Genomic DNA, 25,341 nt, shown 5'->3' on the forward strand with positions numbered 1-25,341 from the left:
CTCTCAGAACTCCATCCCTAGAGCTCCCCTTTTACCAGGAAGTTACCACTGTACCCTCTCCTCCCAACGGTTATCACAAGGCCTGGTATAGAGAAGGTTCCCATGGGACATTTGGTGAAGAAAGAAATGAGCATTGTAGTCATGTGGACCAGTCTGTCTACCTTAGTTTATGGAGTTACTTCCACCTAGCCTACACATCTGTTCTCATGGGTTTTTCACTGCAGCCTCAAGATGCTGGGCAGCAGAGGGATTATCTCTGTTTTATAGGTGAAGAAACTTAAGACAAGAAAGTATTCTTGCTCCCCACCACCAGCCCCTGTAGTGACCAAACAAGTTGATCATGTGTCAATCAGCATGTGGAAAGGGGGGCCCGGAGAGCTCCCTCTTTGAGAAGGCATTTTGGGGACAAATGTATGCCCATATTTGGTCTCCCCATACATCGTCCCTGGGGAGAGGTGGGCCATACAAACTAGGAGCTGTGTCACCTCCCTACACATCCCTTCTTCCTTAATGTGCACATAAACAATCTCCTCCTGAGACTTAAAGATATCAGGACCGAGAAGAAGGGCACCCAACCAGGAGACCTCTTTAGCATGTCAAAGACTACTTTCATTTTCCTGGAGCCCTATTTCTTTTGAGCCCAGCTCAATGACCAATATCTATCAGTCTTAAATCTGACTGGTGTGGCAGAATGTCTGGCAGCTGGGCAGAGGACAAGGAGGACTAGCTCCTGGTACAGGAGCAGCACAACAGTTCCCCCTTACCTCAGAGTTATTTCAAGCCCATCACTTGACTAGTTGCACACTTCCTCTCTCCCTGTTCCCACAGCTGAGACTACCGTGACCCTGTGTTTCCCTGGGCTCCAGATTTGGAAGCTGTCTTTTCCAAATTGTAATCTTTGGCCTACTTCAGAGAATCAAAGTTCTGGGTGAAATGTGAACAGGTGGCAGGTAACCAGAAGCATGAGGCAGTGGGGGAGCCTATGAAGGAGGTGGTGAAAAAAAGACACCTCCACAGCAGCTCCAACAAATGAGAATCGAGACTTTGCAAAGCAGGAAAGCATATCTCCAGGGAAATACAGTCCAGCCATCCAGATGGGGAAACTGAGGCTAGGGAGGAGAAGGGACTTACCCAACAAAGTTGCACTATGAGCCAGCAGCAGCTCCCTCCTCCCTGCCATTTATTTAGACCTCGGACTAGAATAGGAGATCTGTTGTTCAAATTGCTGATTTTTGTAGTAGATGTATAAAATGTCATGGAAGGGCATGGAACATCACAGAATATTACAAAAAGTATTGAGTTGAACTGTCAGAGCTAGAAGAGATGAAGGAGCTTGACTAATCTTACCACCTCCTTGTGGAGATGGGGTGATAGAGTGGTCCAGAGAGGAAAACGGACTGGTCAAGGTCATACAGCAAGTCTGAGGCAGAGCTGGAGCCAGATCCCAGTCCTAGCAGCTATGTCAGTTCCTGTGCTCCAAACATGCAGAGCTAACAGTCCTCCTCTTACAAGTTTAGCAGCTGGATCTTTTCAATGCAGACAGGACCCAGTAAAGCAGCAGACAACACTCCTCCTGCAATGCAAAAATGGCAGGCATTGTTCTCTAATTCCTCCCTTCTCCTCAACTTTAATCCCCCTCCCCTTTTTTAGACATTCACAGAGTTTTTGGTCTGGGCCTTCTGGATATTCTTGAACTAGTGGTAGAACTGGATTCTTTGTTGCCTCAGCTCCCCTGGCCCTGGCAGCCACTTATGACACTTGATGCCCTCCAGCTAGTTAGAGACTCAAGCTCAGGCTGGCCCCCTGCCACATCCTGCCACACAAACACTGCAGCAGGCAAGGCTGGTACAGGGCTCCTCACTCCGCCTTCAGCCTTGACCTCTGTCTGGGCTCAGACAAGACTTTTCTCTCAATATCTAGACTTTTAAGGGAAAGAGAACTGTGCAAAGCCTGGCTCATCATTAAAAGCTTGATGGGGCCTCTAGAGACCTTGAGGATCCCCTCAAGTTCCATGAAAGCTGGGAAATTTGAGTTGGGATCAAACTACTGAAACAGTTCTCTCCAGAGAAGAAAGGTGAAAGCAGCCCTGGACAAGGAGCCAGGGTTTCTGAATTTCAAATCTGAGTGACATGGGGAAGCTTCCCTTCCCTACCCTGGGCTGCAGCAGGCCCTTGTGTAAGAGGTGGAAGTTGACCTCGATGGTTCCTAAGGTCCCTAGTTCGCCAGAGAGGGAGACACGGACGAAGGTGGGGCGCAGGCGCTGCGATCGGCTTTGCTGGCAGGTGAGTCCCTCCTCTGCGCGGCCTCGGGGCGCCCGCCACGGGACCCTGTCTCTATGCCTAAGGTTGGGCGGGCAAGGTGCCAAGAGGCTCTACAGCCCCCTATGTTCCCCATCCTCTCCGCCCCGTCTCTCCCCGCCCTCCTCTCGTTCTGGAATAAACTGCCCTGTGGCAGCCAGGGCGCTGCAGCGTGATTGCACTATGGCCACGGAAATGGGAACACATGCAAAATCGAAACCTAGCTCCATGGCTCCAGCGAGCCCCACCCAGGTGGGACTGGCCCCGCGAGCTCACGGTTTCACCCTGCAGCGACCCGCCCGGCTTGGGGGAGGGACTGGAGAGTCAGGGCAAGGGGTTCTGCACCCTCTCCGCCCCCTGCCAACACCACGCCCGCACTTATTTGCATTTAAAGAGAAATGCACCAAGGAAAACAGTGGCCTGGCGGGGGGGCACGCCTTCCCGCCGTGGCGATTGGGCCACATGCCTGCCAATCAGGGCGCTGACTCCCCACCCTGTGGTTGTGGAGTCCGGGGGGAGGGGGTATAAGGGAGCTGCCTGGAGCCTGGAGAAGGGAAGCCAGTGCAGGAGGTGACTGGAGCCGCCGTAGCAGTGGCAGGAGCGACAGTGGCGGCGCTCTCAGCCGCAGCAGCCCCAGCCAGGGTGGCGCAGCAGACAATAACTGTGCTGGAAACCAGACTGAGCCGGGTAAGCGTTGCGCGCAGCCAGTAGCCTCCGCCTGCCCGCCATCCGGTGCAGTCCCGCGTGCTCAGCTCTAGCCTCCTGGAGAGGGGCTCTAAGGGCTGGGCCGGTCGGCGTCCGGGCCGCTCTCTGCTCCCTCTTGGAACCCGCTTTGAGTACTGTCTGGCGAGGGGCAAAATAGAGTCCTCTGAGCCCGGGCGACTGCGGCTAAAGGAGGGGAAGAGGGCGGGCAGGCAGGCGGGCTAGCCTGGGCCATGCCTTTTGCCTCTCGGGGGAGGCAGAGATGGGGCCCGCACGTGCTACCGCGCTGTCCCAGAAGGGGACCCACCAGGCAGCACCCCCAGCGGTTCATTTGTAGGCCGAGAGCTCCGCAGCTTTGTTGTAGCATATTAGCTGGAACAGCTGTGTTACGCGGGTACCTTTCACCCCCCAGCGGCCCTCCTGCGCCCCTCCCCTTCCCTCCGCATCTCATGCTTCTCCCTTCTCTCTGCGGACGAAGCCAGCGCGCTGGCCTGGTCGCGAGGGACACTGGCTTTGGCGTGGATTGGGGCATCTACATTGTCTGCCTCCTTCCCAGGGAGCTCAGTTGGGCCTGTAGGCTGCCCACTTCCCTTTGGAACCTCGGCCTTGCTGCTTCAACAAGCCGCGCCCCCTGCTCCTGGGCCTCCTGGCGCATCTGGCGTCCACCCCCGCGGACAGGAGGGCTGGCATCAGTGCTCTCCCTGGACCTGGGCTTGAAGCTGCAAGGCCGCTTTGTCTCTCGCACTTGCCTTGCCTCCTCTCCTCTTGGAGAGCACTAGCTGCATTTTTCTCTCCAGCCTCCTGTTTAAAAATAGCGATAAGCAAGGTGTTGAGGGGGGGATCTCTGTGCCAGAGGCTGAGGGAGCAATTATTGTAATGGGGAACGCACCGGCTGGGTGTGTGTGAGAGCTAGAGAGGCAGCCAAACCCTCCAACTTCGTAGTTACTTAAAATACCCAGCCCCCGGGACCGCTGTCATTGTCTGCTGCAGACACCTCTGACACTGGTGACCCCTGGACCGCGGGACTTTACCTAGGCTCACCGGCGGTGAGGGGCTGGGCCTGCCAGGCGCCTGGGCAGCTGCTGGACTGGCCCTGAAGAGCTGGCCTCTGTTTGGCCAGGTTGCCTTAGCGTGGGCCCTGGGGTCAAGGTGAGCCCTGTCCCTCACACAAACACCTCCCTCTAGAGGAGGCTCTGCCCACCTGCTGCATTCTAAGAGTGGATATGGGCCCGATGGATGGACCTGTGCTGTTAGACTCCCTGCCTCACCCCAGGGGATTCCAGCAGAGCCCTCTCCCCCAGCGTGGCTCCCCTCATTCTACCCCACCCTCTGCTCAGCCACTGCAAGACAATGTGCCTCTGGCAAAGGACTCTAGGCCTTTCTGAGGAAGAGGAAAGAAGGGGCCACTGAGGGGCTTTGGCTGGCTGTTCTTAGACCTTTGACCAACCCCTGAGGGTGGAGAACCCTGTGAACTGCAGGGCCCAGGCAAAGACTGGGCACATTTGAGAGGAGACAATGAGAACCAGTAAATCACTCACTTGGGGCAAGACTAGTTGGGGACCTTTGTAACTTCAGCCAGGACTGCAGATTCCACACTACAGTCACCTCCTTCCACCTTGACCAGGCCCCAACACAAGCCCCCTACTTACAGCTGGGCATCTCCAGCCCTCTGCCTTGCCTCAAACCCATAGCCACCTAACATATCTGCCATATATAACTCCCCACCCCAACACCCAAACCCACTCACCCTGCCCTGTCCAAATTCTCTTCCCTTTCAGTCCCCAGCTCTGGGCCCACCTTCTCCTTGGTGCCTTTCCTGCCTGTTTCTTGCAACCCCTGATGACCTCTTCTTTCTCAGAACTCCTCCAGGCTGCCTGCATCCCTTGGGCATTTTTGGGCTTAAATTATAATAGGAGGTGAACTATAATTAACTTTCCCTGTCTCTACTTTGTCTCCCTGATATCATGGCTATCTGGGTTCTCTCAGAATCCCTCAAAGGAAGGGGTAAATGAAACCTGGAACTCAGCCACAACCCCCTCAAAGCCTAGCAATGTATAGCAGTTAGTGAATGCTCCGGAAGGACTTGCTGTCTTAGTAGTTTTCAAGAAGACCTTTACCTCTCCAACTTGTGCTTGTCCTGATCCACATAAAAGTGATTAGAGAAATGATACTCAAGGCTCAGATATTTGAGTATGCCTGATGAGGATGGAGAAGGGGAATGGGTTGCAACTACAAGAAAAAATTAAATCATGATGTCTCTCTTCAACAACAAGCTTGGGATCTGGACTGCCCAGACCCCAGACTACCCATACCTTTCTGTGCTGATTCATGAGCCTAGAGGCAAACTACTGTGGAGAGAGCTGTGAGATCTATGTATGCAGGAGGATCATCCTGGGAAGCTTCCAGAAAGTAGAGGGGTTTGGTTAGGCAAAGGGTAGAGGTATAAGCAAAATTAGGAATGGGAGTGGGGTGGCTGTCAGGCAGGCTGAGTGAGGTGACTGAGTCTTTTCTGGTTGAGATTGTATGTCTGTAAGGTAGAGAGGAGGTTGGTACCCAGTTATGGGGGTTCCCAAATGCCAGGCTGTGGAATGGGGATCTGGTCTTGGAGGAATGGGTGAAGGGGCCATCAAAGAATGGGGAATTGGGAGGTTTTGATAATTTTTGTGTGCAAATATGCCACAATAAAAACAGGGTTTTAGAAAGAGTTTTAGAATGGGGTCTTAGAAAGAGATTGGAAGCATGTCGTAAGTCAGACAGGTAAAAGACCACCTTTGTATCTGGAAGTCAAACTGGGGGGCAGGCTATCTCTGGAGGGAAGTTGTATCATATCAGCCTCTCTTTGGTCTTGCAGGGGGTCGAGGGGAATGGAGGGAGCCTGCAGCCTACAGACCAATGTGGTGGAGGCTAAATGTCCCTCAAGCCTCTGCTGACCCCTTTTCTCCCAGCTGGGCAGGACTTCAGAGAGCACCAGTTTTGACTCCTGCGCTTATAGATGGGAATCTTGAGCCCTGGAAAGCAATAGGGACTTGCTTAAGGTCACAGAGCATTTAGGGATAGGCTGCTGCCTCCTGTGCAGTGGCTGTTTCCACTATATTCCCCTGTCTCCAGCAGCCTCCATTCTACACAAATCTCATTAACCAACCCCTCATCTCACCTCACCCATTCCTCAAGAGTGAAGGGGTGCTGAGTTAGCTTGGGGGCCCCACCTGGGGAACTCCTCCTTCCCTTTCATGTCTCTTTTGCTTCTTGGTCTTGGTCTGCAACCTGTCTGGGGCTGTAAGTTTCAGGAGGGGAGATAATTGGAAGAAATTGGCAGTCTAATGATTCTCTTCTAGCATCACGGAGGTGTTAAAAATTCCTCAAGAATTGTTACGTTTACACTCTCAGGAAACGTGTGCGTGTATGTATGTGTGTAGGGGAACAGCCCTGCTCCACTGGTCCAGGAGAATAAGGGAATGAGAGAAATACCAGAAAGCTTGCTTGTAGAACCAAAGAGGGAGAAGGGGCTTCCAGCCCCTTTACTTACAAATAGGCTGCTTGAGGCTAGAAGAGGGCATGCCCAGCGTTATTCCATCAGTTCCCCTGCCTCAAATCACGTCCAGGCAGACAAACTAGGTGATAAAGGTAAAGCCCCCAGAGGAGGCATTTCATAGCCTTCCTGGGTCACCCATCTCACTGCCAGGAAGTTCTTTCTCAGAGCTAATCTGAGTCTTTTGCTATACTTATGTGTGTGCACATGTGCGTGTGTGTGTGTGTGTGTGTGTGTGTGTGTTGGGAGGTGGGGTTGAGAACAGCTGGCCACCATTGGTCTTCTGCTTAACAATCCATTGGAGATTTCACAGGCATTAAACCGTCTCTCCTACCCCCAACTTCTGTTCTCTGAATTAAATAATCACAGAGCCTTTCATCTCCTCTCCTTGGTCTTATTTTTTCAAACCTGTGCATGTGTAAGTGTCTCTCTGAGAAGGCAGCCAGGGAAACCAGAACCACTGCAGAGGTGCATGTGCTAGCTGAGTAAGGGTGCATTGCTCCCCTGCACCTCCTCTTTTGGGATTAGGGGATAATATGGACAGTGGAGAAAATTGCCCAAGGGAGCTTGGTGGAGTCAGAGGCAAGCTTACTGGTGCTGCAGGGGCCTCTGTGACCCTTTAATCTGCATTTCTTGTTGCAGAGCCTTCATTGCTTTCATTTCCTCCAGGTTTTTTTGATTTCCTACTGGGCTTCCAAGCAGATGCTATCCCTCCTTCTCCATCCAGCACTCCTCAGGACTCCCTGCTGGGGGCTGCAGCTCATCTCAGGGGAGAGAAGGCTGGGCTGGGCCAGTTCTGCTTTCCCATCTTTCTGGACATATAGGAATATTCACAGGCCAGGCCTAGTGCATTTTGAAAGAGTAAAATGTTCGACAGGGTTGTGGGGGAAACATGAGGAGTGAGGCTGGGCTGCAGTGCACCTCTGTCCTGCAGTGGTGGACTAGGCTTAACCAGCTAGATACCCAAGCTTCCCAGCAAAGCCTAGGAACCCCAAAATCACATGCCCCCATCATGTCTCCTGACTCAGCAGCCACTAGAAAACTGGGCACAGAACCACCCTTCTCCTAGCCTCTCAAGCAACCTGGGCAAGCAGACTCTCTGGTCCAATCTCCCATTTCTAGATGGGGAAACTGAGGCCCAGAACAGGGAAGGAGTTTGCCCAAGGAGCACAGGAGCAAAAAGCTCCTGACCCCCAATTCAAGGCTTCTTCCTCTAAGTGCAGTGATCTTGATCCCCTCTCAAGCTCAATTTTCTTGCCTGGCCTCTCACATAGTGTGTGCTGTGTATAAGGGAGTAGATACATAGGAAAGTCAAGGGTCTCCTTTGTTCACTTGGCCCACCTGCTCCTCTGCAGGCTTTCCTCAGCTGCCTTGTCACATCTGTTTCCCTGGGGTTAGCTCCTCTCTTGTTCTTCATCTGAACTAAGGTGGGGGGCGCGGCACCTGTCTCTGATTTCACTCTTGCTGGGTTAGTACTGACGCAGTGGAAGCCTTACTGTCCAGGCATGGCACCCACCTCAGATACCTTCCTCTGTAAGGAAGTTTGGGAGCTTAAGAGGAGATTGGCAAGTAGGTGGCTCCTAGAGCCCCTGTCATTCTAGGAGAGCTAGGGAGAGTAACCTCAGCAGCCTGAGGAGAAGGCTGGGCATCAAGAAGACTCACCAGGAAAACCCATTTCTAGGGAGAGGCATTGTCTGGGTGACCACATCTCCCAGACTGGAGAAGCCCCTGTGTATTTGGGGCTGGGCTAAGGGGCAGAAGTGATGCTATGAAACCTGCCAAGGGGCATGCAGGGAGAAGGTCAGGTAAAAGGGTTTGGCCCGGATCCTGTAAGCAATGTGGAATAATTTGGTAAGTGGAGGAGTGATACACTGAAATCAGGGTTGTAAGAAAATTAATTTGGCAAGGATGTGCAGGATGGATGAGATGGAAGGGGGCTTGATTTCAGTGTTGCAGCAGGGGGGGACCAGAGGGAGCTCAGCTAAGAGGGTTGTGTCATCTTCAGAAGACATGGGGTTGCAGGTAAGGAGCGGGAGTGCCAAAGGTGGCTGCAAGAGGCTCCATCACAAGGGCCCATTATTGAACATCTACTCAGTACCTAGTGAGCAGTTTGCCCCTTACATTTATCATCTCTAATCCTTACCATGATCCTGCCTGGTAGGCAGCATTTTCTTCATTTTGCAGATAAGGCATTTTAGTCTCAGAGAGGTTAGGCCACTTTCTCAATCCCCACAGCCTGTAAGGGGTGAAGTCAGCATTTTAGTTCTGGGCTGACAAACTCCAGCTAAATTAGAATTCAGTTGAATCAATGTTGTTTGAGCTCTTGCTCTGTGCTAGATATAGTGATCATAAGATCAAGGAGGGTCCATTTGAGAGAGATGAACAGACTAAGGCCTGCCAGAATGAATTACCCAAAGCTGAGTATGTTAACAACTCAGTTGAGGGGCTGGTGGTAGGGGAATAGGAGCTGGGGTGAGAGGGTCCAGTTTGGGGTCTGTGCTGCATCCAGAGTTAGTGGAATACCCCCTTGAGAGAAGGTGCCCCTCAACAGGAAGCCTGCAAATTAGGGGAGGGGTGGTTGCAGGGATAGCTTGGGTGGGGCTCTGCCATTAGCCTCTACAGCTCCGCCAAAGGGTACCAAGCCAGGCAACCCTTCCTTTGGGCTGTGAACAAATCGTTTTGAGAGTGGGCTTGGCTGTGGGATTTAGAAATGGGTGAGTCAAGTTCCAGATCATCTCATAGGTCATTTTCTTTGAACAATAGCTCAAATTCTGCATCTTTGTCCCCATTGGAAGGTTTCTGTTTGAACCTTTTTTTGGCCCCTCAAACTTATCTCCTAATGAAAAGGAGAGTAGAGGAACATGTTTCATGGTTTGAGAGTGGTGGTGGTGGGGTTGCTGGTGAGGAGAGCAGCCACAGGCTGGGTTGGCAGCCCTTGGATTCTAAAGTCAGCAGGCTTTCTGGAATGTGCTAGGTGGGGCCAAAATAGTGGCAGCCAGTGAGAACTGGAAGTGCTGCAGAGAAGGCTCAGCTGGGCTGGGACAGGAGTGCGATGGGATGTGGAGATGATGGCTCTTGCAGGTGTGAAGGGAATCTGCACAGTTCTTGCTCTCAGTCTTCCTCCTTTGATTAGGGGCCAGCACAGTGAAGTAGAATGGCATGGAATTGGGACTCAAGAGGCCTAGAAGCTGCTATGGCTCTGTCACCATACCACTGTGTGACCTTAGGCAAGTCTTTTCCCAAGCCTAGACAATTTCCTTCTCTGTGACAATGAGTTGCTATCCCCCACTAGGCCTGATAAATGGATTCCTGGGAAGGGCAAATGGGGAGTGAGAGAGTGGGGAATGCTTTGTAAACTAGTAAATACTCTGAGTGGATGAATGATGTCTGTTGATGTGCATTTCCTTTTATGTTGGTACTTTTAGCTGAGTTTGAATTGTTGACCTTTCTGGCCTGGGCTAGAGAACCTAGCTAGTTGAAATTCCCAGATAGTCCAGAGCTGTTAGCCAGTAGCTGAGTCAAGGCAATATTTTGAGTACCTGAATATCAAAGGTTAGCTAAAAGAGCAACTAAAGCCTCTTGTGAGATAACTACACAATCATCCTCATTTCCCATTTGGGGAAACTGAGGCCCGAGAAGGTTTGGTGACTCACCCATTGAACCAAGGGGAGTACCCTCCTCAACCCTGACTGAGGTAGTTTTGCTGCCAGAAATTGTCCAAGTATAGTCTGAATAAAATATTTAAAAAATTAGTTGCTATGTTTTTGAGCCTCTGCTATATAGTGCATTTTATATAGTACTTTATATACATTGGTTTTGTTCCTTACAATAGCTTTAAGAGATAAGCACTCTCAATAGCCTCAATTTCCAGTTGAGGAAACTGAAAGAACTTTCTGGATTTCTCCCAGGTGGGCACAGCTGATCACAGTGCAGAACTGGCTGACTCTCTGGGCCGGTGGTGCTCCCTGTCCTTACCACTCTTTCCTTAGGCCAACTCCCCCACCCATACACAAGGGCAGAATGGGTCCAGAGTGGGCTTACTCTCAGAAAAACTGCTTGGAGGAGGTCTGGGGAACTGCGACTGGTTGAGACCATGCCTCTGAAGGTACTCCGTAAATTCACACACTTTTTCCCTGGACTCAGCCTTCTCTGAGTTGGCTGAGCTGGCCCCAGGAAGCTGGGCCGGGAGCAAAATGTGCAAGGCTCAGTCTGCAGCTGTTTCCTTCTCACTGAGAAGGGTCCCTGGGGAAGGTTTGTGGCTGGTCTCCTGCCTGTGTTTTTAAAGGAGGGGAGAAGGAACAAACTGCTCTAGTAGCCAGCCTTCTACTGGTCCTAGAATGGCCTGAGACTGGCCCTGGGAGCAGAGATGGCCACAGCTCACTCCCTGCCATGATAGCAGTAGCTATCATGTGGTCCCTGCCAGGGACCACAGAGTAGCCTTAGACAGTTCTCTTACCCACTAGTCCACCTGAAACTTAGATAGCCATACAGGTTGAGAAACCTAAGGGTTGAGGGGCCCTGCATTTGGCAAGACCACTTTCTTGGCAGGAACCATAAGGGGAGGCAGCTCCAGCCTGGGGGAGCTACAGAGTCTGTCCCTCACTGTCTTCTTTGCCTTCTACACCACCTCACTCTCCCGGCCAATGAACTCTGTGGTCCCAAGTAAAGGTAGCATAGCCCATGGGTGAAGGATAGCATTGGGACCTGGTGCGGTAACAAGGAGTGTGGAGAAGGGGCCTGGACCAGAGGTGGCTAGGTGGGGCTGGGCTAGGGGGCTACCAGCTATAGATGATCCCAACTACCTCCTGTCCTACTGTCTTGGGTGGGGGGCACACAGGTAGAGACACTATGAGTGGCTGTTGGGGGTACATGGCCCTGGGAGGGACAAGGCATGGAGGTGGAAGATAGCACAGTTTCATGGCTGGTTCTTGCCCTGACCTAGTTAGATGACCCTGGGCCTACTTAGAAAGAGAGCTTGAAGCTAGGGGCAGAGAATCTCGGTTCCAGGGATACAACCTTGCCTAGTTCACCCACTGCCGCTACACACACACAGAGGGCTTTTTAAACTGCCCTAAGCAGAGGACTTTGTATAAATCCAAAGACATCTTTAAAACCCCTCACAGTTGGCTCCTCCTCAGCATGGGCCAAAGTAGCTGGTCCCTCAGGCTCCGCGCAGTGAATGGCTTTCCCAGAGGAGCAGCCTTTTACACATGGTCTGCTACTTCCTAAGAAACTACCATCCGACCTTGAAGGTAGTAATAACAGTAATGCCAATCTTTCTCATTTGTACTTCACTTTACAGTTTACAAAGTGCTTTTGGTGTCCATTATCCCATCTAATCCTCGCCACACTGCAGTGGACTGGGTAGACGGTGGGGGGTAGGGAGTGGGGGATAGATAGAGGAGTTATTTTGCTCTCAGTTTCACAAGTGCCTGAGGCTCGGAGGGGTGCTTTGGCCTGTTCAGGGCCCCCTGTCATAGCCAGTACCCCAGCCCTGTGGCCCATGGCTCCTTCCACAATACACTGCAGATGCCTGTGGCAGGGAAGGGAACAATGTAGAGAACAGTGGGCTGGCCTCTACGCCAATGGAGCACAAGAGCAAGGGTAAGTAAGAGAAGACCCAAAGGGACTGCTCTCCAGCCAAGGCATCAAGGTTCTGGAAAGCAGCCCTCTTTGAGATTCAATTTGCCTAATCGGTCTGTTCACAGGAACTCCAGGCCCAAACTCTGCAGGACCCTTCAGTCCTTGATTCATGATGTCTAGGCCCATAAGGTTTTTCACTTTGCCTTTGGTTTTCCTTGATGCCCAGCCACACTTACTATTCTTGCCCATCCCTTCCCCTAAATCATTGCCATTTCCACTCACTCCTGTCTGACAAAGCCCAGATTGAATGCCTTCTCTTCAAGGCAGCTTTTCTGGGTATCTTTCTGCCTTTAAAATTCATCATGGGATTTGATAACAAAGTATGAAGAATAATACCCCACCACTCAGCTTAAGCAATAATGGGGGCTCTTCTTTAAGGCCTGCATCATGCTGTGCCTTCAGACTTTTACATATAGGACTCTCTCCCTGTTAGCCTAGGAGCTCCCCCAAAGCAGAGGCTGGGGTTCTCCCTTCCTGGCCTGCCTTGTAGCACTGAGCTCAACGTCTATCACTTACTGAATGTTCAGGAGAGGTTTGTCATAATTCCAAAGAGGGAAATATAATTTCACAAATAACTCCGCTACTGCCATCCCATCTCCTTCATGCCCAGCACCTTATTGACAACACTGTCAGTAATGTCTGGGCTGAGATAAAAACATCTGAGCTTTGGAAAGTGGGGGATTCAAATAGATGATAGGGCCCCTATTCCCATCAGACTCCCAGGCAAAGGACGCTTAGTAGTTGTGTGTATATGATTGTGTATTTGGGGCGTGGCTCTGTGTGTTTGTGGGGCTATCGGTTGCAAGGCTGAACTGGAACAATGTCACGAAAAAATATGTCACACACACAAAAAACCCTAACCTGAGCAAATGGCAATACAGATCTCTGCAGAGAGAGGATCAGATGAGTTTTTATTTTTTTTCTTTTATTTTCTGGATAACCAGCCATTATCTTGCTCCAAGTTTAATATTTAGTTCTGCAGAGTGCTTCTGATGGAATCCTGAATCACACTGATGATACAAGTGTCGAGTCAAGAAAGGCACAAGGCACAAAACTAGTGTTTGCAAGACAGGATCAAGGACTCCAGGAGGGTTCCTCAAATGAGGTCAGAGGCTAGAGTGTAGCTGCCAGCCTCTCCACCCCCAGTGACAGTCCATAGTCTCGCACTTCAGGTGAATGTGTGAGTCTTATTACCATGGCAACAAATCACATGGCTAATGTGCTGCTGGCCAGATGCTCCCAGGACAACAGTGGTGCTTGCCTCTCTCTCTCTCTGGCTCGCAGCAGCTGTTCTGCCTCCCTTCCCTACCCTAGCTCCCCATCTGCTGGTGGCTACCCTACAGAGAGGGGACACAGTGGTGAGGGACTTTCCAGGGAGGGGTCATTGGTTTTTAGCAGGCTGGTCACTGATCTAGCTGTCGACCAGCTGCAGTCACTAGAATGAATACATCAGACCTGGAGGGGAGCATGTTCTGGGGTGTGTGATGGCTAGCCCTTCTTTTTATTTATCTCTGCGGCATTTGGATGTTTGGAGGGTTGGGAGCCTAGAGCAGAAGGGTGTACAGGTTTATTTATTTAAATAGCTGTTAAGAGGCTAACTTCCAGGCCTGGAACATGAATCATGTAGAGTGGTGCCTTCAAGGAGTTCCCTTTCTAGATAGGGAGCTAGATGGGAGCCAAAATAATGAAGGGAGTAGAGAAGAAACAGTCTGCCTCATGGTTCTAAAGTGGAACTTTGGAGTTCTAGTTGCCAAGGGCCAAATTAAAATCTCTTCCCTTATCCAAAGAACTTGAAATCAACAATACAAAGAGACTTATGCACCCCTGTGTTCATTGCAGCACTATTCACAATAGCCAAGATGTGGAAGCACCCCAAGTGCCCATCAACTGATGATTGGATAAAGAAGATGTGGTATATATGCACAATGGAATACTACTCCACCATAAAAAAAGACAAAATCGTCCCATTTGCAACAACATGGATGGACCTCGAGGGTATTATGTTAAATGAAATAAGCCAGAGAGAGAAAGACAAAAACTGTATGATTTCACTCATATGTGGAAGATAAACAAACACATGGACAAAGAAAACAGTTTAGTGGTTACCTTGGGGAAGGGGGTTAGGGGTGAAGGGGCACATTTATATGGTGACTGACAAATAGTAACGTACAAGTGAAATTTTGCAATCTTATAAACTATTACGAACTCAATAAAAAAAGAATCTCTTCCCAGCTGAACAGTGAATACAGAATCTGACCTAGACCTACCCCTCACATAACCACTATGGAGGGGAGGTATTGCTAGGCCTCTTGGGCTAAGGATACTAAAGCCCAGAGAATGCCTTGCCCCCAGGCCACCATGATGTTTTAGCAGATCCTGAATTGCAGCTGTGGAGTGTGGGTCTGCAAGGCTTCTACTCTGGACTTCTGAAGGTCTGAGCCTCGTCCTGGAGGCAATTTAGGGAGCCTATGGGGAGTAGGTGAAACTTCAGGTCTACTTTTCTTCCCAGCCCCAGGAAAAATGTCAATGAGAGCCCAGGCTAATGTGTAATTGAGGCCTGGACCCTGCAGAGCCCAGTGAGGACTCAATGGACTGTTTTGCCAGATGCCTTTCAAGAATTCTGTGTTGTCAGAGCCGACCTCCTTCCTGCCTTTCCTGCCTCTCCCTACCTTACACCCTTTGAAATTCCCTCTCGCAGTCAATAGCACCACTGCGTTTCTCACATCTGCAGTTCCTCCTGCCCAATGCTCCCCTGAGCTTAGAGTGGCATGAAGGGAGCAGACCCAGTAAGGAGGTAGGTGTGATGGCTGCCTGTTGATCAGTGTAGGGTTTCACTGCCTTGGGGCCCAGAGGAGGCTGGCCCAGTAAGCCAAGCATATGGAACGCATTAAGGTTTTCCCTACATTTTCTCTTTCTTTCTGGCTCTACTCTAGCCTGAAACCACAGACACCTGTGAAAACAAACCCAGTCTGGATGCTTTCTCACCAGTACTGTCTCTCTGTCTTTGTCTCTTTCATCTCCTCCAGACCCAACTGTGATGCTTCCTGACTGATGATGTTATAACAGTGCCTGGAAGCCAGGAGGCTACATTTTCAGTTGAACATACCTGAGTTGTCCCCATCACCATGGAGACCCAAAAGGATGAAGCTGCTCAGGCCAAGGGAGCAGCAGCCTCTGTGGACACCAAGGACCAAGGGAAAGAGAAGGGAGCCAAGAACAAAGAAGCTGAAATGATGAAAGCATCAGAGCCACCCTCATCTGGCCCAGGTAGGCTGAAGAAAACTGCCATGAAACTCTTTGGTGGTAAGAGGGGCATCTGTACCTTGCCTAGTTTTTTTGGAGGAGGACGAAGCAAAGGCTCTGGGAAAGGCAGCTCCAAGAAGAGTCTTAGCAAGAGCAAGACCCACGATAGTTTGAATGAAGCAGCTTGTGGCCCTGAAGACATTGTCAGTGAAAGAACCAGCCTTTCCCTACCTTTGCCTGAGTCACCCTGCGAACTTCCTAGCTCCCGGAGTGCCCATAGGGCTTTGGAGACAGGCTCCAGATGCAAGACATCTACAGCTGGAGCCACAGAGAAAGCTGGGGCTGAGAAGGCTCACTCTGTGCCCAAGCCAAAGAAAGGACTAAAGGGTTTTTTCAGCAGTATCCGTCGTCACCGGAAGAGCAAAGTCTCTAGGTCTGAGCAACATGAGCCAGGGGCCAATGGGCCTGAGGGGGCCAGAACTAGGCCTCATGAGCATGTGAGCCCAGCCCTTCTGCTCCCTGCTGAGGAGACCCTCCAAGCCCCAAGGAAGCAAAATGCCAAAACCCAAGATACCCCTGGGCCAAAAGTTTCTTCATCACCAGAGTCTTCTCCAGCAGCCACTGATAAGACAGCCTGTAAAGATCCAGAAGAACCCAGGGCCTGTGAGGCCTGTGCCTCAGTACTTCTACAGCCTAAGCCTGCCCCTGAAGCCACTGACCCAGAGGAGCCCCACAGCCCAGAAACAGGGGAGAAGGTGGAAGCAGGAGAAGTAAATCCACCTAATGGCCCTGTGGGAGACCAGCTGAGCCTCCTGTTTGGGGATGTCACATCCCTGAAGAGTTTTGACTCACTGACAGGTTGTGGTGACATCATAGCAGAGCAGGACATGGACAGTATGACAGATAGCATGGCCTCAGGAGGCCAGAGAGCCAACCGAGATGGGACCAAGAGAAGTTCCTGCCTTGTGACCTACCAAGGAGGTGGAGAGGAGATGGCCTTGCCAGATGATGATGATGAGGAAGAAGAGGAGGAAGAGGATGTGGAATTAGAGGAAGAAGAGGAAGTCAAGGAGGAAGAAGATTATGACTTAGAATATCTGTGGGCAAGTACCCAAATGTACCCAAGACCCAATCTGAATCTAGGCTACTATCCAACCACATCCCCAGGCCACCATAGCTACATACTCCTTGACCCAGTTCGGTCTTATCCTGGCCTAGCCCCTGGGGACCTTTTGACTCCTCAGAGTGACCAGCAAGAGTCTGCCCCCAATAGTGATGAGGGTTATTATGACTCTAACACCCCTGGATTTGAGGATGATTCAGGTGAGGCCCTGGGGCTTGTCCGCAGGGATTGCCTGCCCCGAGACAGCTACAGTGGAGATGCCCTCTATGAGTTCTATGAGCCAGATGACAGTCTTGAAAACTCCCCACCTGGGGATGACTGCCTTTATGACCTCCATGGTCACAGCTCTGAGATATTTGACCCCTTCTTGAACTTTGAGCCTTTTTCTTCCTCTCGGCCACCTGGGGCAATGGAAACAGAGGAAGAACGGCTAGTGACCATCCAGAAACAGTTGTTATATTGGGAGCTTCGGCGGGAGCAGCTTGAAGCCCAAGAGGCCCGGGAGACACAAGCCCGAGAGGCTCACACTAGGGAGGCCTATACCCAAGAAGCTCATGCCAGGGAGGCCCATGCCCGAGAGGCCCACACCCAGGACATTCATGTCAGAGAGGCCCAAGCCCCAGAGGCTTATGCCAGGGAGGCCTGGGCCCTAGAGGCTCAAGTCCAAGAGCTCCAGGCCCGGCAGGAGAAGCCCATCATGGAGTATCAGATAAGGCCCTTAGGCCCATCAGTGATGGGCCTGGTGGCAGGGGCATCAGGAGCCTCTCAGACTTCCCACCGGGGAACCACCTCAGCTTTCCCTGCCACTGCAAACAGTGAGCCAGATTGGAGGGACTTCCGTCCTCTGGAGAAGCGTTTTGAGGGAACCTGCTCCAAGAAAGATCAAAGTACCTTCCTGATGCATGTCTTCCAGAGTGATGCTATGTTTGAGCCAGACATGCAAGAAGCAAATTTTGGAGGATCTCCCAGGAGGGCCTACCCTACTTATTCACCCCCTGAGGAGCCAGAGGATGAGGAGGTTGAAAAGGAAGGGAATGCCACTGTGAGTTTCTCACAGGCCCTAGTGGAGTTCACCAGCAATGGGAACCTCTTCTCCAGCATATCCTGCAGCTCTGACTCTGACTCATCCTTCACTCAAAATCTCCCTGAGCTGCCCCCCATGGTGACTTTTGACATCGCTGATGTGGAACGGGATGGGGAAGGCAAGTGTGAAGAGAATCCTGAGTTCCACAATGATGATGACCTTGCAGCCTCCTTGGAAGCTTTTGAGCTCGGCTACTACCAGAAACATGCCTTTAACAACTACCGCAGCCGGTTCTACCAAGGGCTGCCCTGGGGTGTGAGCAGTCTCCCTCGATACTTGGGACTACCTGGCATGCACCCTCGACCTCCACCTGCTGCTATGGCCCTCAACAGAAGGAGCCGCTCCCTTGACACTGCAGAGACCCTTGAGCTTGAGCTCTCTAACTCCCACCTGGCCCAGGGCTACATGGAGTCTGATGAGCTTCAGGCTCAGCAGGAAGATTCAGATGAAGAAGAGGAAGAAGAATGGGGTGGAGACAGTCCCCTGTCCCTCTATACTGAACCTCCAGGGACCTACAACTGGCCTGCCTGGGCTCCCTGTTCTCTCCCAGTGGGGCCAGTCCCTTCCTGGATAAGTCATAGCCAGTTGGAAGGGCCTTCCAGCAAGTCTCCATATGGGCAGGCAGCCTGTTGCATATCTCCTGTGGCCATGTCAATGTTGTCTATACCGGGGCAAGAGCCAAGGGCACCTGGGGAATCCAGGCCTCAGCTAGCTCGGCCTTCGCACCTACCCCTGCCGGTGGGCCCTTGTTATAACAAGCCACAGGCTTCCCTGAGTGTGAGGGCCAGGCCCCAAGACGTGCTGCTGCCTGTCGATGAGCCTAGTTGTTCCTCCAGTTCTGGAGGCTTCAGCCCCAGCCCTCTGCCCCAGGCCAAGCCTGTGGGCATCACCCATGGCATCCCTCAGCTGCCCAGGGTTCGGTCTGAGCCCCAGCAGCCTCGGCCCATTCACTACGGGGCTTCTAGCCTTGACCTGTCCAAGGAGACAGCCGAGCAAGGTGCCTCTCTCCCCATCAGCTACTCCTCCACTGTCATAAATGGAAACCTAGCTGAGTAGTCATCATCAATTCTGGAGTGGGGGCATGGGGCCTGAGCATGTGAATGGGGATCGGGTTGGGCAGAGGGGTGGGGGGTAGGGGTTGCTGTTTAACTTGAAAATCCTTTTGGCCAGGGGAAACTCCTATGAGTTTTCACCTTTGTCTTTCCACTTCCCTCTTCTGCCATCTGTGGCCAGATTCAGCTTGAGTACATCTGCCCCGGGAGGCTGCTGCTGCTGCTGCTGTGCTCTGGCTTTTGCTTTCGGAGTTTCTTCTTGTGACCCACACAGGCTTTGGGATGCTGTAATTTTGTGCCTATTCCAGTTGCCGAGTTAGTGATGATATATATAGCATGTATCCTCAACACAGGCTGAACCCTTAGGGCCCCTGACCCCAAGCCAGTGAATGATGAACCACTGATGAGCAGCCAGGTCTGCACTCCCTCCTAACTGGGGGCAGGGGGCTTGTTTGCTGTTAGCAATGTGAAATTATGGTACAGATCCTCCCCACCCCTAATCCCTTCAGTCTTGGAATAACTGCCACCATTATATCAGATGACTATAATCTATTCACCCCAGCTAGCTGTCCTTAGAGAGGATCAAGTAGCATGTGTCTCACTGCCTATTGCTGTGGACTTTAGCATCATAACCAGATGGAGGCCTTTTAACCTGGCCTGCTATAGCTCAGGTTGAAGACAAAATGCTAATCCCCTTAATGGAGTGATCAAATTCATCAAGTTGCACACAGAAGACAAAATAGAGTTCTATCATAGACACTGCCATAAATCTGAGCTCTGGAATGATAGGATTTTTTCCTTCTTCCTTTCTTAAGCTTGTGACTGCCTGAGTTGCAGATGCTTTTGAATTTTGGTTCTTTTTTCATCCAAAGGAAATTTCCATAATCTCATCATAAGGAACACATTCTTTTAATTGAGATACAGGAAGAGAACTGGCCTAAATTAGGCTTGAACATAGGGGTTCAGGTTTTTGAAGGTTGCTGGGGAAGGATAGGAAAAGGAAGACCATTTGTCCCAGCCAGCAGGAGAGAGGATTTCAGACATTGCAGAACTCAAGGCAACCCAGCTTCTTAGAAGGGAAAATTGCTTCCCCCTCAAAAACAAAAAGTTCCTTAAGCGTTGCCCATCCATTTGTATAATGTAAAGAGGCATCCATGCTAGTACTCTCAAAAGACAGGATACCAAAGGCATCTAGGCTGCTGTTCTGGGCTCTCTAAAGAGCTTTCATCTTCCAATTAGCCAAGTCCTTAGCATCATCAAAGGACCTGGCTTCTTGAGAGGAAAGACTGTGACCTGCCCTCACTCTGCCAAGCTTCTGATTTGCATGGCAGTTGCAGCCCTTTATGGAATGAATGGCACCCTCCCTTCTCCTGCATCCACACAGTTTTCATGTTAAACCAGCTTGGAAAGACTAGTGGGGAAAAGTTACTGTCAGGAAGACATTGTAACAGGCTAATCTTAACAGGCTCAACCTCTCATTGATCACCAATATGAATGGGTTCCTTTTAAATTTCTTAATTGGAAATAGCATATGCATGTTTTGGAACATACGGAAATAGCATAACATGTTTTGCCTGGATATGCTCAACCAAATTATTCTAGCCCCTCCTGCCCCATCCTTGCCCCCACCCCCCACCCATCTCCATTCCTGTTAAGAGAAGAGGTTAATAGGGCTCTTGCCATTCCTGAGATATGGCAACTTATCTTGGGAACAGAGTGCTTTTGGCTCCCCGAGTCAAGGTGACTTTATGGGCAAACTGCTGCTGGCCAGGGGATGTGTCCATGCTGGTCTTTGTCACCATTTCTCAGATTGGGATTGGCCCGGTGCCCCTCCACATACCTGTCTGGTAGAAACACCCCTGGCAGCACCACATGAGTTTGCATGGCACTAACACCAACTACTCAAGGGACCCAGACCAACTCTCCAGGCTGACTTTGTCTGCATCATGAAGAAATGCATGAGTCATGGAGCTGGAGAATGAAAGAGAGTGAGGAAGGCCCTCCCCACCTCAAGCACAGCATTCCAGGAAAGAAATGCCCAAATTTCAACTGTCCGGCCTCTCACCAAAGCTGCCCTGGGAAAGTGGGCCTGATATTGGCCTGGCTGTTTGGCAGGAAGTAAACACTCACCAAATGCCTTTACAACAGGGGAAAATCCACCACTTGCCTCCTCTGTCTCTGCTTCTCCTTGAAGGCAGCTCAGGCTCCTATCTGTATGTGGACTGTGCCAGCCACAGCAGGTAGTAGAGCCATCACCAGCCTCCAGAGGTCGCTGGACCACCAGCCTATCTGGGAAGAGAAAAAGTAGGTAGTCAGCCTTTGGCCAAGGGCTGAGAGCTGTCCTCAGTGACAAGAGGGCAGAAAGAGGTGCTGCCTCAGAGGGGAGCAGTTGTAGCCCTGACATACTTTGCTGGGCTTTAGAAGGTCACATACCACAGAGTAGGGCCTAGGACTTAGTGGCAGATCATGGTTTGGGCCACATTGCTGCCTGCAAGTCCTTTCACTGTCCTGGCCAGCCCAGGGATGGGATCCTCACCACCAGAAGTGGGACAGTCAGTGTACATGGCTGCAGAAGCAGGATCCTTTGAGTCTTACTCTAGATCTAAGCAGTTCATGGCCAAATCCCAGCCACAGCCTAGAAGAAGGAAGACCTGGCTGGGGACACGTGGTGATGGCAGCTCAGGGTGACACTGGGAGAGCTAGCTAAGCTCTAGGCCTCTCCTCAAACATAGGCCAGTGCTTGCTTGGCAAGTACCAAATATGCCCCAGACTACTAAAGGTATCAATGTCAAGTCCACAACTGCTAGACTGTGACCAGTTGAACACCATGTCTACATTGCAGGGTCCTAGGATAATGCTTTTGGATTTGACTTCAAGGGAAGATACGACTTGAGAGGAGGTGGCTGCCCTCATTTTGCTACCCAGCAGGCTTAACTAGTGCCAGACAGCTCTGATCCTGAGAATTCCCAGATGAGACCGGTCCTTTGGGGACCAGTGACTGTGGATAGAGAAGGCCACCTAGCAAACCTCTACCAGGGCTGCTAGTTTCTCGGTGCTTTAGCACCTTCAAGGAAGCCCTGCTTTGGGGCCCAGTTAGGGCCTGTCCTGCCCATTTGGTCTCAGCTTGGGCACCAGTCCAGGAGCATCCTGGGCCAAAGGCTTTGGTCAACACCAGTCTCCCTCTCTTCTCAGTGCTGTACCAAGGAGGGAAGTAGCTTCCCTCACCCAGGGTGCATTCATTCTGCTGCCAGCGACTTTCCCACCCTTGCCAGTGCCACCACCCCACCTGCCCTCGGCCCCTGGGCCCAATTGCTAAGAGGGAGGCATGGGGGATTTAGCAGGGAGACTTCAAGTTTACCCATGTGTATGTTGCATCCAAGTTGTTTTTAATATATATATATCAAAAGTCAATTATCTATTTTTGTATTGTTTGCATTTTGTATTCATGGAAAACAATGTTTATCAATTGTTCTTTTCTGATATACTTTATTTTTAAGCGGTGCTGTTTACAATTTTAAACAAAACAAAGATGACATAAAAATTGCTGCTGCTTATGCAGAGGGCTGGCATCTCAACTGCCCAGGGCCCACCCTCTTTCCCCTCTCCCTACCCCTGATGTATCGCACTGTCAATCCCCTCCCTCCAAGATAGGGACGGCAGAAGATGCCCAGATACTAAGACAAATGCCAGGTGACTCAGGCATGTGGAACCTGGTAGACAGCTTGTTTTATGGCTTTATTTTTTTCTTTTGAACTCTCCCCCTTCCCTATGTGTAGACCTTCTGGAAGTACTCATATCTCTTTCTCTTTTTCCCTCTTTATGTTTCGTGCTTTTATTTTGAAACCAGAGTGCCCATGTTGTGCTATTTGTCATGTTGAGTTTCTCCAAAGGAGCATTTTGGGGACATTCTCCATTCAGTGGGGAGGGCAGGGGGTATCAATCATGCTTCCTCTCCCCAAGAAGCTGGAGGAGACAGATGGCATGATGCTTGGACCATCAGGAATTGGCCATCTCATTGAGGAAACCCTTGCATGGGACTTTCCAGGACCTCAATTGATTGTGACATTTGCCCAGAAGAGACGTTGGGGAACTCCTTGAGCCCTCTTGCTGCTTTGGGGGAGTCTCTTCCCCTACCACTATTCCCCCTCCTCTGCCCTGCTTTGGCTCACATGTGGATGGTAGTTTGGGGAACAGTGACTGTCAGGGTGATGGCTTGCTGGCCTGATCCCCACTTTTCTATCCTGTAGTCACTCCAAAGAAGAAAATCCACATGGCATGTATATGTGTGAGGGTTGGGCCTACTCAGAGGTGGGGCTTTATTATTCTTGTTACTATTGGTGCTTATTTTCCCTGCTGTATATGGGAGTGGGGGGTGGGGGAGAAGAGAGGAATGTATATTTAGGTGACGTTAAATTAAATGGCTGGGGGACAGAGGGAAGAAATTGGGAACTGCAGTGAATCCCACTCCAGGTGTAAGAGTTCTTTTTCTCCCAGTGCAGAAAGGGGAGCACGGCCCCAGGATGTGTGCTAGCTTCCTCTTCCCTATCCCTGAGACATCACAGAGTTGCCTGGATTGTGGCCTCTCCAATCCTAGCTGTTCCTGACATCTGGATATCTTGATGCACTGCCTGTTTGTAACATATTTCTTCTGCGGAATGCTAATAAAACTGGGTTCAGGAGGGACCCCCCAGTCACTAAAGTGCATTCTTGTGGTTTGTTCTGCAGCAGCAAACCTGTGATCCATGGTTGTTGGGTTTGCCCTTGAAGGGAAATAGAGAAAACAGGGAGGTGGGGTTAGAGCATCCAATGGGGGAAACAGAAGCCAGAGTTGAAACTGAAGGTAGAGGGAACTTCAGTTCTTCATCCAAGCCATGCCATGCATCTCAGTCTGATGCTATGTTCGTAAACTCTCCATCACACCTTCCACACCCTGAGACCTGCCAGGGGCTGGATAGCACTTCTGAAATTAGCCTTCATTAATGTAAGTGTGCTGGCCTTCCCACCAGCCAGAAGGCAGAGGTGTGGATCTCCTACTGATGGCTCCATCAAAAGGATGTGTCTAATACTGGGGCTTTCAGGACTGGCATCCTTCACCCAGGCCTATGGGTAGAGATGCTAGCCGGGCAGCTGCCTGCCCCACCTATTTAGCTTTTGGGCTGGGTGGGGAGCATGTGGTTTTTGTCCCTTATTGCAGGGCATCTCATCTGGTAGGCACCAGAGGTGTACCACAGGCACGATCCAGTCACCTTGGGATCATGTCCTGATTTCCAGGCCTGTCCTAGCCTAGGAAGGACTCACCTGCCCCTTTCTATTACCAACACAAAGGCCTACCTGTGCCATCCACCAGGAGAAGGTGATTGTGCTAACGGCTTTGGTTTCTCTAATCCAGATTCTTACCCTTGGCCCCAGGCAAGCAAGGGAAGCTGGCCCCTGGTGGTGGGCTTCCTTGAGTTCTACCCAATTGCCATGTCCAAGCCAGAAGGCCTGAAATAGCAGCTGCTTGCAAGTGTTGTGGACAGTGCTGCCACAGACATAATTGGAGGGCTCCCTGGAGTCCCTTCCCAGACTAGCAAAGAAGCTCAGTGGCCCCCAGGATCTCATGAAGCAAGTAAAGCCAAAATAAGAGCAAATTAGCAAGAGAGAAAAGAGGGGAGGGGAGTTGATAATTTGGAGAAATTGGATTATTTGTCCTTGGCTGCTCATGGAAGGAAGAAGAGGATCACGGTTGCTCAGGGAGCTTTTGGAGCAAGGACTTTTGGGAAGGTCTTCTTATATCCATTGGAAATTCACAGGGGTCATGGGGTCAGGGAGGCCTGGGTTTCTGCCCTAGTTTTTACCCCTCATTAATGAGTTGGGACTTGGGCAAATCCCTTCTCCGTCTGAGTCTCAGTTTCCTTAACAATAATATGCAAGTAAGATGAGCATAGACTTGACTAGACTAGTTTCCATATGCAGCTCAGCAAATTTGGGGCTACTCAGAGTGACCCAGGGAACTTTTTCAACTATCTAAGTCCAGCACTCCTTACCCTGGTTATAACTTAGTTGGCCTGGAGTGAAGTTCTTTTTTGTGGTACCCCACATGACTGGTGCATTAGACCTGCTGGACAAGATGAGTGGTAAGGGTTCCTCCTGTTCTGCTGTGACTGATGGCTGCCTTCACTGTGACCACCTAGGGATTCCTTTGAAATACTGGAGGTAGGCGTTGGTAGAGAAAACCTTCTAAGACCTTTCTTAGATTATCAAGAAAACCGCCTCGATTAGCTCCAGTGCTTTTCTCTGGTCCGTTTGAGGGTTGGGGTTGTGCCTAGTGAAAGGGCTGCCTTTGTTCCCAGTTTCTGTTTAGAGCAAATGTAAACCCAACATATAAGAGACTTTTCTGCAAACCTTTTGGAGAATGCTGTTGGCAAGCTGCTAACTTCCCACTGCCCACACCCTGAGTGGGCTCTGGACTCTACCAACCATGTTCTTCTCTCTGGATAATTCCTAAGCTTTGGCTGGACTGCATGGCTTTTGGTAGCCAGACGTAGCCAATAAGAGCAAGTGACTTGAGGGTAGTACTTTCTAGACTGCTAGCTCCTTCCATCTCCATTTTCTTCTAAAAGGCCGCTGACGCAGATGGCCAGAGCAGATGATTTCATCCCCACTTTACAGAGGAGGATATGGATTCA

At 50.8% G+C, this 25,341-nt stretch overlaps 2 protein-coding genes across 3 annotated transcripts in view; both read left to right on the forward strand.

Moving 5' to 3' along the window:
* The first annotated feature begins 1,893 nt into the window (after positions 1-1,893).
* Positions 1,894-23,372, forward strand: AMER1 (APC membrane recruitment protein 1). Of its 2 annotated transcripts, none has more exons than XM_046672737.1 (2): positions 1,894-2,282; positions 15,198-23,372. In XM_046672737.1, the coding sequence occupies exon 2, from the start codon at positions 15,297-15,299 to the stop codon at positions 18,675-18,677; it is 3,381 nt and encodes a 1,126-aa protein (XP_046528693.1). In that variant the 5' UTR covers positions 1,894-2,282; positions 15,198-15,296; the 3' UTR covers positions 18,678-23,372. The 2 variants fall into 2 exon arrangements, with proteins under 2 accessions (XP_046528693.1, XP_046528694.1); XM_046672738.1 differs by lacking the exon at positions 1,894-2,282 and adding an exon at positions 4,091-4,148.
* The window catches only part of ARHGEF9 (Cdc42 guanine nucleotide exchange factor 9), a 548,669-nt gene continuing 526,179 nt past the window's right edge, over positions 2,852-25,341 (forward strand). Inside the window, exon 1 of the mRNA XM_046672729.1 lies at positions 2,852-2,984. The gene's annotated coding sequence lies outside the window, so the exon portion shown is untranslated. The remainder of the gene's footprint in view (positions 2,985-25,341) is intronic.

The sequence above is a fragment of the Equus quagga genome, chromosome 10 (genome assembly GCF_021613505.1).
Source record: "Equus quagga isolate Etosha38 chromosome 10, UCLA_HA_Equagga_1.0, whole genome shotgun sequence".
Classification (NCBI taxonomy): Eukaryota; Metazoa; Chordata; class Mammalia; order Perissodactyla; family Equidae; genus Equus; species Equus quagga.

Excerpts from the sequence above, each read along its gene's own strand:
- AMER1 (XM_046672737.1), top strand. The coding sequence starts at position 15,297 with ATGGAGACCCAAAAGGATGAAGCTGCTCAGGCCAAGGGAGCAGCAGCC.